The sequence below is a fragment of the Solanum dulcamara genome, chromosome 2, assembly GCF_947179165.1.
Source record: "Solanum dulcamara chromosome 2, daSolDulc1.2, whole genome shotgun sequence".
NCBI classification, from domain to species: Eukaryota; Viridiplantae; Streptophyta; class Magnoliopsida; order Solanales; family Solanaceae; genus Solanum; species Solanum dulcamara.
Window position 1 is genome coordinate 81,345,084 of NC_077238.1, and position 15,467 is coordinate 81,360,550.

Genomic DNA, 15,467 nt, shown 5'->3' on the forward strand with positions numbered 1-15,467 from the left:
ATAATAATAGCTTTTAATAATAATATAGCAGTTTCTTATTTAGTATTTAATTAAAATTAATTAATCATTTCCAGCTAATTCTTCTTCATCACTCATTTTTTTCACACACAAATCCCCACAAGTTTATATTTTTTTACATATTTGTTTATTGGGATTTGATCCTTTTAATTTTTCCAGTTTTTTGGAGGTGGGGTTGTTGTTTTCTTGCTTAAATTTTCAATTTTTAATCAATTTTGGTTATCATTACTTTATAAAAAGTATCATGGAATAAAAAATATTTGATGGCTGCTGTTATAATATTGATATTATCAATTTTGTTGAGTATATCATCATCAATTACAAGGAGGAGAAGACCATCTTCAATAAAGGTAGAATCTTTAGTTTATGGGTTTTTGATATTCTTGATTTTTTTCCTGATTCTTGATTTCTTTTTGGGGTTTTTTTTCACTATGTTGTGTTGTGGGTCTGTAAGTAGGAGTAAGTTATTGTGTGAAATGAATTAGTTTGTATTTTTGTTAGTTTTAGTAATTGTGAGGATTGATGATGATATTATATGAGCTTAAATGAAAAAAAATCTGTATTCATATAGCTGATCCGAACTTGTTGGGGGTTGTTGTATAGTAATTGTGAGAATTATAGCTATGTGAGCTTTGCAAAACATAGTTCATTTTTGAGTTCAAATAAAGGAAGATAGTTGTGGTAGGACAATATGTGTACACAAGATTGATGCATAATTTTGATTTTCTTCTGAATTGGGTGTAGGGGAAGGGGAAATGGGAGAGGGGGTTACAAGATGGGGAATTGAACTCTCATCGACAAGGTGAACGTTCAGATAATCAACCAACGGAATTACTAAGATTTCCTCAATTGAGGCACAGTTGAATCTTCTGAATATACATAAAATTCGTATAACCGATTTCAACTAGTTTGGAATTGTGTCCTATTTGTTTGAGAGTGATGATAGGGAATGATTCTGTTGGGTTTTGAGTTGACTTTTGTGTTGTGTCTAATGATAGTAATTTGATGTCTTTTATGATGGCTCTGGGTTGGACTTTCTCAGTGTTGGGATTTACCCCTCCATTTCAATTTGATTGTCTATGGTACATTTAAGAAAATAAATAAAAATTTTGAATCTTGTGGTGTTAAACTAAAGATACGTAGAATGTACCAAAATGCTTTTTAATCTTGTGGTCTTAAACATGCTATGTGGAAAGTTAGAATTAAAGAGTTGACAAAAAAGGAAAAATGCATTATTTTTTAAATGGACTAAAAAGGAAAGTAAGACAAATAAATTGAAATGAAGGGGGTATACTTTATTGATAATGATGATTTTTAATAACTATGGTCTGCTGCTTTTGAGCTCTGGGAGAACATATTTGACTATGTGCCTCTACTTTATCTACACCTGTGAATTGTGATGTTTGAAGGTATACTATGTTCATTTCTTTGGCTAAAGCAGCAGAGAACATGTATTTTACACATCAGTAAATCTTTTCTCATTTTCTGTAAATCAAGATCCACATCTAAAGCTCTCTCATCTGTGTGATTTAGATGAAATAAGCCCCCCTTCTTTTCTTGGCAGCTATCTTACTGATCTGAATTTGGCTGGCTGTATTGTCTTTTATTCGAAAAGTGCTCCCCCTCCCCCCCCCCCCCCAACTCAAAACTAATGGTTCTGTTTAACATGGTGTGAATGATAGTTTTGCACTTTCCTAGTTTTAGTTTTAAATGCTGTCAATGGATATTGCCTCCTTGGGTGATTAAATGTAAGTTATGCTAAATTCACTAGAAACACCACTCTGAAAGGCATATGGTTAGCTATTGTCTCTGAATTTTTTCTTGTATTGTTTGTTTTGTGCAGAGGGATGTAGCCATTTGTGTGCAAGAACTAAGAACTACCATTAATGTGTCTTTGCTTATATTAAAATGCTTTTGTGATAGAAAGCATTATTTTATTGCATCAGTGAAAAGTAATAAGTTCCAAACAACATTCAATGTGATTTGGGATGTTTGTTTTGGAATTACAATTATTTATTTCCTCCATTTCTGCAAACATATTCTATTTCTGGGATGGTGGCATGCCTTTCAAGTCAGTTATATGTATTTGTTCAAATCTGCTAGAATGAAGTGTTAGTATGTCACAATGTCTTTAGAGTTGGTGTGTACAATTTTAGTAATTAGTTAATCCTTTAGAACATCGTTAGCATTCGTGTTAGATTTTAGCATCAAATTGATACTTCTTTGGTTAAATACAGAATATGGATTCTACCTCATACCTTGTTTGTTATATTCTATTATCACCAAGTCATTTGTATATCTCTTCCCTTCTGTTATTTTCTTGAAAAATCATGATTTGCATCTATTTTGCTCTTGTAGACATAATTGTTAATCTGGAAAACTAACAAAATTCTCGTCATGTCTGAACAGTGCCTGGTTTATTCAACCAGACGAGTTAAAGAGTTCTTGAAATAGATGGAAGGGAAGCAGCACACACCAAGTGTTATAGCAAGGCTGATGAGCCTTGACGAGCTTCCACCTAGGCAGCACCTCCCTGTTAAGAGAAGGAGAGTACTCTCTGAGAACTATCTCCAGAAAACGGCTTCTATAGGTTTGCGAGAGAAGAGTTCATTCTCTGTTGGCTTCTCCCGTGGAATAAATACTCAGAAGTGTCGAGTAGTTAAAGATGTATCTGCAGCCAAGTTGAAGATGCAGAAATATACTAATTCGAGTTTTACTTCAATAAAGGAGAAGCATTCTTATTTTAAGGACTCCAAAGGTACCTCAGAAAGTTTACTTTCAACCAAGCATTTGCGTGATCTACAGGCTTCTAAACCCTATTGCCAGCCGGTTCACTCAGTTGTTGCTAAGCCAATTGGCAAGATGTCTACTAGGACTATTGCTGAAGAAAAGAATTCGAGATCTCTTCAGACACTTGAGATTGGTACACCTAAAGATGACGTTGGAGAATGTTCTATTCATCACTTGAAGAAAATAAGCTTTCGGCTTGATCCAAATGCAAACATGCCTCATCCATCTACAAGAATTATTGTGGTCAAACCTAGTTCTGGAAAGTATCGTAAAACTAAACATCAGCCAGTTTCTCTTAGGCATGGTTTGGAGTCTGATCCCGTTGATTTCAAGTACAAGAAATTCACAGAACATGAAAATGGGGCAGTACATAATGAGAAACCAGGAAGAGCAGAAAGCATCAGTGACACTTTTCTGAAGGCCGAGGTTCTAAAGCTGCCTTCTTCAAAATTGTTTTGTACACAAAGAAAAGATAATACTCTAAATTTCTTTTCAAAGAGGTCATCTTTTTCCAAAGACATCAAGAAGCAAAACATTGAAAGATGGAGGCTGACGAATGATCTTCAAGAAGTTGAAACAACTTGTAGAAGCCAGAATCTTGGAGAAATGCTTGCTACGGATAACTTAGAAACTAGGCCTCAATTTTTGGACTCCAAGCGTGACTCGCATAGTTTTAGCAGTTCATTCAGTGTGAACACTCAGATCTCAGGCTCTTGCAGCAAGAATTCGCCAATTCCAAATCATTCTGCTGGTTCTAGGGTAGCCTCTGGAAGTCCTGAAGGTACAATCGGCCATAAAGCTTCTCTATATGGCTGGCATCTGAGGCAGAAAGTAGCTGTTACTGAGAAACATTCCAAGTCTATGAACCAAAAACAGAAAGATAATGTGGAATATAGAGACTTGAACTTGAAGGAAACCAATCAGCATAGTCCAAATTCAGTTCTGGAGCCACCTTTCCAGGAAGAGAAACCCTGTACCTCTGCATTCCACGGCTTATGTAGTAAGTAAACATAAACCTTAGTTAACTATTTTCTCAACAGCTTTCATCCAATCTCATTTTTGTTCTTCTGAATTTGTAAGGTGCAGCACGGCAACTTCAGTTTCTTGAGACCAACTCTGAGGAAACATATTCAGAAGGATCTGAAATGGATGTCTCAAGTGATGGAGACTCTGAGATAGGGTCTCCGGATCTCCTTCAAGATAGTGAAAACATATTGAAAGATTTCAAAACTGCAGATGGCAGGGACTTTTCCTACCTGATTGATGTTTTAGATGAGGCCAGTTTGCATGGCATGAACCTAGGAATGTGTTTTGAGACTTGGAATTCTTTGGAATGTCCTGTGAATCCCTCAGTGTTTGACTTGTTAGAGAAGAAATACGGGAAACAAACATCTTGGCTGAAATCAGAAAGGAAACTTCTGTTTGACCACATAAATTCAGGGCTAAGTGAGATTTTGCATTCATTTCTGGAGATCTACATAATGGAAAAATCTTTAAAGAGAAGGTGCTGTTCTACAATGAGGAGAACTGATATTGAAGAAGAGTTGTGGAGGATGCTGATTAGTCATGAAAATGAAATATGCAAGGACTTGTCTGGGAAGGCAATTGGAAATGAAATCAAATGGTTGCAGGTCGAGGAGGAAATTGGTAGCATATGCAGAGAAATAGAAAAATATTTGTTGGATGAGCTAGCTGCAGAATTAGCTTTGCATTGAGAGTGTATAAAATGGGATTTTTGGCCGCTAAGTTTTCTTACTATTTCCCTCCTCAAGTTACTGGGAATAGATATAGTTTTTTTCCAACAGCAGTTTCGATCTGAAAGTATAGAATGTTGTGTAAAGAATCTGAAAGATGTTGCACTATTTTTTCTTATATTCATTCAAACACGGTGTGCAATTCTTGAAGGATTATTTTTTCTGTAGAATATCCCCATGCTTATGCATGAAGATACATGTAGAAAGATTTGGTGTAAACAACTAAATATCAATACTATTGATATATTTTGAAGGCAGAGAGCCAGAAGTTGAAAAAGAGTTGTCATTGAGCAGGTGTATGTTCTATTAATTCTTGCTTTCAATTTACTATTTAAGGGCTATCTTTCTTTAAATAATGCTACAAGCTACTTTGCCCTTGTGCCTGTTTTTCTTTCTGCTGCTGTATTGGTGGAAAAAGTTTCCAGGTATAAGATTTTGGTTGTTCTTTCATTTAATTAGATATCTTTTCATATACACAATTAGTGTTTCATGCTATGTGATGGAATGAAACTCCCAAGTTGGATACACCTTTTTGTACCGAGTAAAAGAGCTCTGATATATCAATCAATAATATGACCAATACATTTACTAATTCAATTACATGCTTCAAAGTAGGAAATATAGAGATTCAGAAATACAGAAAACATGTTGAATTAATATCTAGAGGGCATGCTGTTTAAGGGGTAATGTAGACGGTAAAGTGGGTAATTGTCTCCAGTCCATCAGTTGTATGTTGGTCCACATGAGGAAGAGTTTCAATGGTGGCAAATCCTTTAGCATTCTCATACTTTCCAGTCCCTCCAATGATGGCAATGTGAGAAATTGGTGTGGCTGTCCTGTGAATTCCGAAGAAACTAATAGTATCATCAACTTCGTGATGTTCTCCATGGAAAAGTGCTGTCAAGGCTAAAGTGTGGCTGGTGCCATCTGAAGAGCTTGTCAGGTAAAATCCTTGTGCCTTCCCGAGAACAGCTGATCCCAGTTCGTGCCCCTCTGTTATTTCATTGTCAACGACAGTAATAGAGCCAAACATGAGCTGCTGAAGCGATAAGCCAGAAGGAAGCTGCCCGGCTGTTACAAAAGGTTGGTTGTTATCACCATTAACTATATTGTTGTTTCCGCTGTTTTGCAGGATAGTGTTAGCTTGTTGCTGACCGTTAAGGCCTGCAAGGAATGGATAATTGTTGTTGTTGACGATGTTGTTAATGTTGTTCAAAGGAACTCCTCCATTAATTGGGAAGATTTGATTGTTGAGCTTGGAGAAAGGCAGATTGTTGGCATCGGAAGTGGCTACAATTCCAGTGACCACTCTTCCTGAAGGACGTGAACCACCAAGGATGTCATGCATGAAAAAGGAGAATGTGGGGTGCTCAAGGATGGGACTTTCTACTTTAGTGCCTGAGGTAGCAGCGGCTGTGCCCCCACCTGGGGCTGCAGTGGCCACTCCTGGTGTTTTGGTGACAGGGGTAGTTACTGGTGCTGCATCAGCGACCGGGGCTGCTCCAGTATCTGTTAAGTCAGCAGGAGGAGCAACTGAAGCAGCAGGGGCGACGACAGGGGCTGAATCTGGTTCAGGTTCAGCTGGTAAATCTGCTGGAGGAGCCACTGTGTCTGCAGGGATGGAAGGATCAGCTACTGGTGTGACATCAGAATCAGAAGCGGTGACAGTAGCAGGGATGGAAGGATCAGCTACTGGTGCCACAACAGAATCAGGAGCGGTGACAGTAGCTGGTAATTGGTTACTCGGCAATGTGGCAGCTGGGGCAACAACAGGCTCATCTATTTCTGATGATGCGTCCGCCACTTGGCTCACTTCATCAAGGATTCTTGCTGAACTGGCACAACCAAAGGTGAGGACTAGCAGCAAAATGCAGAACATGGCTCGGATTGTTTTCGTGGTGAGTTGGGAAACTTTTCCCATCTTTTCTTGAAAACGATGATAGGGTGAGATATTAGAAGAAACTATGAAGTTGAGCAGGTGCTTAATTGATGAGGAAATACTGGAGCCTCAATGATTATATATAGTTCTATTACATCCTAATAAAAAGTGGAGCTGATAAGGTGGTTTTGGTAAGGAGTGAAAAGATACCTTTCTAGGTACTATTTTGTTGCAGAACACCAAATCCAATTAGACATTAGGTTTGGTTGAACCAACTCTGAAAACTTTTTTTCTGATTAACTAGACAGTTATATTACATTATCTAAAACTTATCAAAATATATTCTTATCAAATAACAAAATTAATTAGAACATTTTTAAGTGTGTAAACCATATTGATACTCATATACTTGGGACTTTACAGAAGCTTCCGTCTTTTCAACATCTAGAGGCAGAGTTGGCGAGTTGCCATGTCTCGTTCTTGCTGACTTGCTAGCTTAAGCAAAAAAATATAATTGCAAGCACATCTTCAAGAATCCTTAAATAAGTATTATCCATTAGTCCTCCAGCATTATTTGAATATATATTTTTCTCAAATGAAAGTTTCTTTGCAGTTTATTCTATTCTCTCTTTGTTCACTTTATGAATTTAGTCGATCAATTTAACAATTCTATGCCTGCCTCTACACGATTCCCCTTGAATCTGAGCAGAGAAAACAGTTTCATTGTGAGCAGTTTTGCTTATTCATGACTTCAATTAAAGGAAATTAAGCACTATACTTGTTTGATTTGCTTATCAAGTAAAATGTTTAAAAAGGGTAGCCCGGTGCACTAAAGCTCCCGCTATGCGCAGGGTCCGGGGAAGGGCCCGACCACAAGAGTCTATTGTACGCAGCCTTCTGCTCTGACGTCGGAATAATCATTATAATACGATGATAGCACGCTTGCTTGCAAGCGAAGGCATACACGCATCGATAGGGAACAGGCTTGAACCCGTGACCTCCTGGTCACATGGCAGCAACTTTACCAGTTACTCCAAGGCTCCCCTTCTTATCAAGTAAAATGTTTATGGTCAGAAAATTATCTGTGAATTCCATACAATTTTGGAAGTGGAGCCTTGGAGCATCGGTAGATTAAAGTTGTCTCCGTGTGACCATAAGTCACATGTTCGAGCCGTGGAATTGTCATTGATGACCTATAAGTCACATGTTTGAGCTGTGGATTTAGCCATTGATGCTTGCTTCAGGCTAGGCTGCCTCCTTTCCCTGTACCCGTGTGAAAGCGTATGCTTTATTCATCGGGCTGGCCTTTTTTTTTTCCTTATAATTTTCGATTTTTATTCTTTTGAGGATCTGTTCAACTTTCTGATGGTTTATTCTTAAAAAACATCATGGTGACACTAATAGCAGTTTAGGTAATATCTCCCTTTGTATTGACAGAAGCAAAAGTTCCACACGAAGTATGCAAGATAAATGATAGGAAAAATCTTCATCCTTACAATAAATAAAAATCTTGAACAATCAAGAATTACAATAGGGAAAGAAATTGCAAATTACAGCTCAATGATTACTCTAGCAAGTTACTAACTTTAACCAAGATAAACATTGAATGAAAGAATCTTGTATGCTTCTTCACTTTTGTTAGATGTTGCATTGACAATCTTGACAGTAGCATAGCCATTTGCATCATGATACTTTCCGGTACCTCCTATGACTGCTATATGTGATTCAAAAACATCGCCCCTATGCACTCCGAAAAACCTTAGACCATCCTCATACTCATTACCAAGAAAACTAGTAGTCATCGCCATCATATGACTGTTACCATCTGCAGAACTCGCTACATACATTCCTTGAGCTTTCCCCATCAAAGATGAACCGTAAATGGAACCTTCGTATATGTCCTCATTGATTGTTGTCACTGTCCCTAGTTCTAATTCTTGAAGTGTGGCTATAGCTGGGAATGTCATGCTGATTCCTTCCAAATCAAGCGTGTGAGTATGCAATCCGTTCATCCCAACATTTGGATTTGTGTCTGTCAAGGGAATGCCTCCTACGGGAGGGAAATAGCCTAATGGTTTTGAGAAGGGAAGTTGATGATGACTATTTACTCTTGTTGATGCAGGTCTTGATGAAGGGTGTTTTAGACTAAGAACATCTAGCATGTAAAAGGACGTTTCATGGCGTTCATGACGATGATGATGATTGTTCGTCTGGGAAGGATTGTTATACAGAGTTCTAGATGAAAATGATTGATTGATCAATGTCAAGAAGAAGAACAATAACCAAGAAATGACTAGTTTGCAAGGAAACTTTAACATCTTGATTGTTTGTAGAAGAGTTTTTAGGTTTTTTTTCCTCTTTAGGTTCTTTTAGAAGTAAGTTAAAAAAGGGGAAATTTCCGATAAAACTTTTTCTTTTGAAGTGGAGTAGTTAATGTATTAATGTAGTAGTTAACCTTGTTATGTTAGTTGACTTCTAAGGTCCTAAGGACCATTATCTCCTATCAATGGAAGTATGAAGAAAAGAAATATTTTCTCATTTCAGTTTCTTTGTCTGATTTTGATTTGCACGAAGTATTAAAAAACTAAAGAAAATTTCTCAATTTTGTGATTTTAAACTAAAAATATATAGAATATACTAAAATGCCTTTTGATTTTGTGGTTTTATTAGGTTTTAAAGGTTGGAATTCCTCGTAGGTATGAAGAAAGTCCCTGAATCTGACTAACATTCATCTTGGCCCACAAAAAGCGATATCTTCAAGCTCGGACTCTTTATTTGCTCTCAGTCATTATTATTATTAACGAGCAATTTTATTTTCAACAACAATAACAACAACAACATACCAGTGAAATCCTACAAAGTAGGGTATAAGGAAGGTAGAGTGTAAGCAGACTTGGGGTATAAGAAAGGTAGAGTGTAAGCAAACCTTACCATTATCATTACCTCATAAAGGTAGAGAGGTTGTTTTCGAAAGACCCTCGACTCAAGTGTGTCAAACCCAAGTAAAATAAGAAGAAAACGATAGAGAAAGCATAGCGGTCAAAAGAAAAGCAGTGTAAAGTCTACAAGAGAGAAAACAGTAACAACATCAAAATAATGTAATAGTAGAAATGCAATAAACAACAAATGACAAGAACTATAGGAACACGACTAGTCTTATGACAGACACTAAACCTTCACAAGGCAAGACAACACTCTACCACTAGTAGCCTTCTACCTTAATACGCGACCTCCACTTCCTATCTAAAATCATATCCTGATAATATGAAGTCGAGCCATGTCTTGTCTAATCACCTCTTCCCAATATTTTTTCGGCCTATTCTACTCCTCCGCGTACCCCCTACATCCAACCTCTCGTACGTTCTCACTGGGGCGTTATCGTATCTCCTCTCAGTCTCGTTTCCGTCATCTTTTCAACCACCGAGGCCACTCCAACCTTATCTCGAAAAAACATCTTGTCACTCCTAGTATGCTCATACATCCATTTCAACATCCTCATCTCTGAAACATGCATTTTCTGAAAAAGTGAGTTCTTAATTGACCAATAATCCACTCCATACAACAAAGAAGGTCTAACCACCACTCTATAGAGCTTACATGTAAGTTTAAGTGGTGCCTTCTTATCACACAAAACTCCAGAAACAAGTCTCCATTTCATCCATTCTACCCCAATGCGATGTGTGACATTATCATATCCCTACTTAATTATGCGTTAAATTCATCGGTAATAAATTGGTTAATTAAGAAAAAATTATAAACATACTCGTTATTACGTGGCAAGGCAGTACACTTTGCTCTCTCGTGAACAATAAATATTTGTGAGATTAAATTAGTGATTTCATTCAAGTGTGATTGAATTATATACATTATATATTAGTCTGAATTATAGTTCAATATTTAAAGAATAAATAGTAAAATAAAAGTTTGATTTACGAGTTCATAAGAAAATTTAAACAAAAAAAGATATGAAAGTATCATTTAAAATCAAACTAACAAAACTTTGTTCCTTTGAATAATAACTTTTTAGAAATTTAAAATGTCAGTGCAAACACATTTAAAGAAGGAAAAGGAAAATATACGCACTAAAGATGATTGCAAAATAAGTAACAGGATAATTATTATTTTCAAAAATATAAGCATAAAAAATGTTATTGCGGGGCTTCACCCTGCCCGGCTTCCATCACTATTTCCGGTGCAAAACATTATAGGTGTGGGATGGGGGGTAAGGAGTGGAGGGAAGTGGAATTGTCTATCGAAAACAACTTCTACCATTCCTACACTTTGCCGTAGTGGTAGACTTCCAAACTCATAGTCATAAAGTTCAAATTCTTAATTTGCCTCTAGTTATAGTCGTAGTATTCCTTACTTATAACTATAAAGTTCAAATCTTTAATCTGCCAGATTGTGGTAGAGTTCCAAACTCATAGCTAGGGCTGTACAGCACAAACCGATAAACCGCATCAAATCGACAAACCGAACCAAATCGGAAAAAAAACCCGACTAGTGGTTTGGTTTGACTTGGTTTGGTGTTTGAAAAAAAAAAACCCGACCATTATAGGGTTGGTTTGGTTTTAACTAAAAAAAGTCAAACCGAACCCAAACCGACCCGATTATAGATATACTACTTTTAAATTATGTTATACATAAAAATATTTATTAAAATGTAATTTATAAATATTTTTTAAATTTTTTTCATAATTTTTGTTTTCTTTCTTACATTTAGATTTGTACTTGAGTAGCCCATCTAAATAATATACAAAAAAAACTTATATTTTAAAGTTAAAACTTCAAACAGTGTTGTGCCTCCATCTTATATGTTGATATTTTGTACTAAAACTCTTTTTAAGAAGCACTGCTCTGTGCTTTTTATTAGATACTATGAGAAATCCAAAAAAATCTGAAAAAACCCGAAAAACCCGAGAAAAATTGATATCGAAAAACCCGACTTTTATTGGTTTGGTTTGGTTTATAGATTTAATAACCCGACACAAATGGTTTGATTTGGTTTGTAAAAAATTCGAACCAACCCGATCCATGTACACCCCTACCTTCAGCGAGCAGGTCAACAGGACGACAGTGGTATGCCTTTTTCTTGTAGTTGAACTTGTGTGCCCTTTTTCATATCAACAAACAAGAAAATTGCTGGGCTTCTTTTAGATCTGTTGAGGAAGTATCGCTTCTTGATACTAAATTGAGCTAGGATTGGGTGGTGGCACAGTGGTTTGGGCTTGGAACTTCCATGTCCCTTGCCAGCCAAAGCAAGGGGTTTGCCTTCTGGATCGAGCTCGTTGCACCGAGCTTGCCTACTGTGGGTTACCTCTCCTGTATGGTTTGCGAACTATTACATAGGAGTGGGGCTTTTACCCTGTGCGCACCCAAAGGGTAGCGGCTGCGTGTTTCTCGTCATAAAAAAAAAGATTTCATGTTTCTTGAATTTGATATCTGTTACAATTTGTTGTCTTTTGTGTTTCTGTTACCGTATTAATTGACCTGTTTTCTCCACTGCTGTATTTTTTTTCATAACTACTTTTATTTATTGCACATGAACCGAAGGTCTGTCGGAACAGTCACTTTACCTCTACGACGTAGGGGTAAGGTCTGGGTACACTTTACCCTCCTCAGGCCGCACTTGTGGGATTACACTGGGTATGTTGTTGTTGTAACTGCCGAAGTTTGTCAATACTCTTTATTGTATCAGCTATAATATCATTAAGATCATCTAGACGTGCCTCTCATAGGTGACAATGACAGTAGTTCTAGGATATTTGGGTGAAATCGGAATGGTTGGTTTCACTAGACAGAAAAGCGTCCACCATATTGAAGTTAAACAGACATTCATACATGATGGCTATCTCTATCTTAAACTCGTCCAATAGGCACTTCAGTCATTCCAGGAATAGTTCGTCTCTCATATGTTGTGTGTTGCGTGGTCTGTTTTTAGGAAGCAAATAAGACGGAAATAATGTGTTTTTTCTACTTGAAGGAGATCGTAGAACTTTAGTTTTCTTGATTTTCCCTGATTTACTGGACTCAAATAATGAGATAACTTGTGAAATCCATCTGTGTGTCGATACGCTGTGGATGACATTAAATTTTGCATTTAGGAACAATGTAAACTGCAACTTTCAATTGGTCCTCAATGTGCATGGACTTGGTTCGATGTTCATAATTCTCACACTTGTGATGGTTGCTATGATAAAGATAATGAATGAGTCAGTGGCTGCTTTATGCATTTCAGTTTAATACGTGATTTTTTTGTGTTTACACCAAAAGTAGAAGGGACTAAGACACTTCATCCTAATTTTATGAATGGAGCTGCTAGTATCTTCGTAAATTCTTGGGTTTCTCTCTTTCCAGTCTATCCAACGTTTACTCCCTTATCTAGTCTCTGATTGCACTCAAAAAGTTGTTTCCTCGTGCTAAGATAACCTTTCAGATGCTGATTTTCTGCAGGGACCTTAGCATTTGATGCAGAATATAGTCGATGGTTAGAAGAACACAACAAACACATTAATGAGTTAAGGACAGCTGTCAATTCACATGCAAGTGATCCTGAACTGCGAAGTATTGTGAATAATGTCACTGCACATTACGATGAGGTCTTTAGGGTGAAAGGAAATGCAGCCAAGGCGGACGTATTCCATGTCTTGTCAGGGATGTGGAAAACCCCTGCCGAGCGGTGTTTTATGTGGATTGGTGGCTTCCGCCCCTCAGAACTTCTTAAGGTGACCTTCTGCATCTGTTCTTCTATATTGCCCATCTAGACTTTCCCAGTATAGGATTATAAAAAGATGTTATACTTCTTGATCATGTATGAAAAGGTCCTGTTGTTAGCAGTACTAACAAGTTCTTAGTAGTATGTAGAACGTCAGTGATTTATGTTTGTGAAAATCTAGAATACTTGCTAAGGATTGGGTGGTTTCACTTTTCGAATGAATGAGGTGCCATGCAGTGTACAATTGCATTTTTATGTCACTATCTTCTATAACACCATCGACCCCACTTGTGGGATTACACTGGATTTGTTGTTGCTGTTGTATCTTCTATAACACCATCACTGTAGTTTCGTGACCTTGGATAGGTAAGGTCTGAGATTCTCCTTCAAATGGCACGGACTTGCCATTATTTGTATTGAAGCTCTTGGTTTTCTTCTTGTGTTCACTGCATAATAGCATCTCTAAAGAGACCTGATTTCTAGAAGCAAAAGCTTGGATAAAATTGTGTGGTTATTTCTATCCATCCCGGACGAGGTTTCCTGAGCTTCTTCAGCTTGGTGATGTTAGCAGACTTCCAGTTGCATCTGATGTTAATGTGCTTTTACTCTGACCGTTCATGGTATTTTGTGCAGGAATTATATGAGTTGTGTACAACATATTTGATTTCATTCGTGTCATTTTTTCATTTGTCATTCAGAAGTGGATAAATTAAGAACCTCAAGTTGCTACTGTAGATAACACTCTTTGCTAAAGTTGAATACATCATAATTGTATAGTATAAGTTCAAAATGCTGTTTCTAAGCTGTAAACAAGTTTCTTTATAACCAATTATGTGTTATTTTAGTATTTTTCTCATTGTATGATTTCTTCGGTAATGCAGCTTCTAGTCAATCAGTTAGAGCCTCTGACCGAGCAGCAGTTAGCTGGCATTTACAACTTGCAGCAATCATCTCATCAAGCTGAAGATGCTCTCTCACAAGGTATGGAGGCGTTGCAGCAATCCTTGGCGGAGACATTAGCCAACGGATCTCCTGCTACTGAAGGGTCATCAGGAGATGTAGCTAATTATATGGGTCAAATGGCAATGGCTATGGGGAAACTAGGGACTCTTGAAGGTTTCCTCCGTCAGGTAAATCTATTTTTTCTGCTGTTTCCTATTCTTTATTTGTTTAAATTGTTTACGATGGATATTCTGCGAAAGCTCGTTCAGTTGTTTGAACATATGGAAGTCGGGGGCAAGCAAAAGTTACTCTGGAGGTCTTGTAACTGCAAGTAGCGCTTTCACTGAAACTACATTATACGTCTTGTTTCTATTGATCTTTGAACTCTGGTACCTTGTCCTCTTTAATGTCCTTTAACGAGGTCATAAAATAGGCCAAAGTTTATGTTTGAAACCTCTAAAATCATCTGTAACTGCAAGTAGTGCCTTCACTGAAACTACAGTATACGTCTTGTTTCTATTGATCTTTGAACTCTGGGTACCTTGTCCTATTTTATCTCCTTTAATGAGGTCATAAAATAGGCCAAAATTTATGTTTGAAAACATTCTAAAATCATCAATTGGCCTTGTCATCTGCATGCGTATCAATTGTATGATTCAAGATAGCCTTTCATGTTCATTTCGCTGTAGCAACTCCACGTTCAGAGATTTCTGGTTTGTTATATTAGTTTTATGTCGTCTCTGGAGGCAAAATACATGAAGCTAAAAGTCTTTGCATCTTTCTGGCTCTTTTTACAGGCGGACAACCTGCGTCAACAAACATTGCAACATATGCATCGCATATTGACAACCAGACAATCAGCCCGTGCTCTTCTTGCAATAAGTGAGTACTTCTCACGTCTTCGAGCTCTCAGTTCTCTTTGGCTTGCCAGACCACGAGAGCAATAAGTATGACATGCATCGCAATATTCTACTGAAACTCGAATATACTACTTTGATACACTGGCCAGTATATGAGATGCATCTAATTCACTACATGTAAAGTGGTATTGTATGTGCTTGTGGAAGTGCAAAAATTGTGTTTTTTTTTCTCTAGGTTTTGAGAATGCCAAAATTTTACTTTGTGAATTAGGAACCAATAATGTACCTGTGTTTTTAGCTTTACAAGGAAAAAAGTTCAGTTAGGGATTTTAAAACGTGTGATAGATAATTATTAGATACTTTGAAAGTTTTATGCTGAAACAAATTATAGCATTTTATCATTTTCCCCATCTCTATTTCTGCAAGAAATGTTAAAATCTGTTGTTATTTATCTTCCATAAAAACAAAAAATGCATCAATTTATGGGAAAATCTCTCTCTCTCTCTCTC

The 15,467-nt window shown here is 37.1% G+C and overlaps 4 protein-coding genes across 6 annotated transcripts; 2 read left to right on the forward strand and 2 right to left on the reverse strand.

The window, feature by feature from the left end:
* Positions 1–157: 157 nt before the first annotated feature.
* On the forward strand, positions 158–4,833 carry LOC129881036 (uncharacterized). Of its 3 annotated transcripts, none has more exons than XM_055955352.1 (3): positions 158–368; positions 2,428–3,808; positions 3,889–4,833. In XM_055955352.1, the coding sequence occupies exons 2-3, from the start codon at positions 2,473–2,475 to the stop codon at positions 4,521–4,523; spliced, it is 1,971 nt and encodes a 656-aa protein (XP_055811327.1). In that variant the 5' UTR covers positions 158–368; positions 2,428–2,472; the 3' UTR covers positions 4,524–4,833. The 3 variants fall into 3 exon arrangements, with proteins under 3 accessions (XP_055811327.1, XP_055811329.1, XP_055811328.1); XM_055955354.1 differs by lacking the exon at positions 158–368 and adding an exon at positions 1,389–1,427; XM_055955353.1 differs by lacking the exon at positions 158–368 and adding an exon at positions 1,439–1,766.
* Positions 4,834–5,120: 287 nt separating this feature from the next.
* Positions 5,121–6,574, reverse strand: LOC129881037 (dirigent protein 24-like). The gene has a single exon (XM_055955355.1). The coding sequence runs from the start codon at positions 6,481–6,483 to the stop codon at positions 5,239–5,241; it is 1,245 nt and encodes a 414-aa protein (XP_055811330.1). The 5' UTR covers positions 6,484–6,574; the 3' UTR covers positions 5,121–5,238.
* Positions 6,575–8,027: 1,453 nt separating this feature from the next.
* LOC129873759 (dirigent protein 25-like) lies at positions 8,028–8,603 on the reverse strand. The gene has a single exon (XM_055948933.1). The coding sequence runs from the start codon at positions 8,601–8,603 to the stop codon at positions 8,028–8,030; it is 576 nt and encodes a 191-aa protein (XP_055804908.1).
* A 15-nt stretch (positions 8,604–8,618) lies between these two features.
* LOC129873768 (TGACG-sequence-specific DNA-binding protein TGA-2.1-like) lies at positions 8,619–15,345 on the forward strand. The gene is made up of 5 exons (XM_055948945.1): positions 8,619–8,673; positions 11,642–11,749; positions 12,895–13,166; positions 14,038–14,286; positions 14,896–15,345. The coding sequence occupies exons 1-5, from the start codon at positions 8,619–8,621 to the stop codon at positions 15,043–15,045; spliced, it is 834 nt and encodes a 277-aa protein (XP_055804920.1). The 3' UTR covers positions 15,046–15,345.
* Positions 15,346–15,467: the final 122 nt, after the last annotated feature.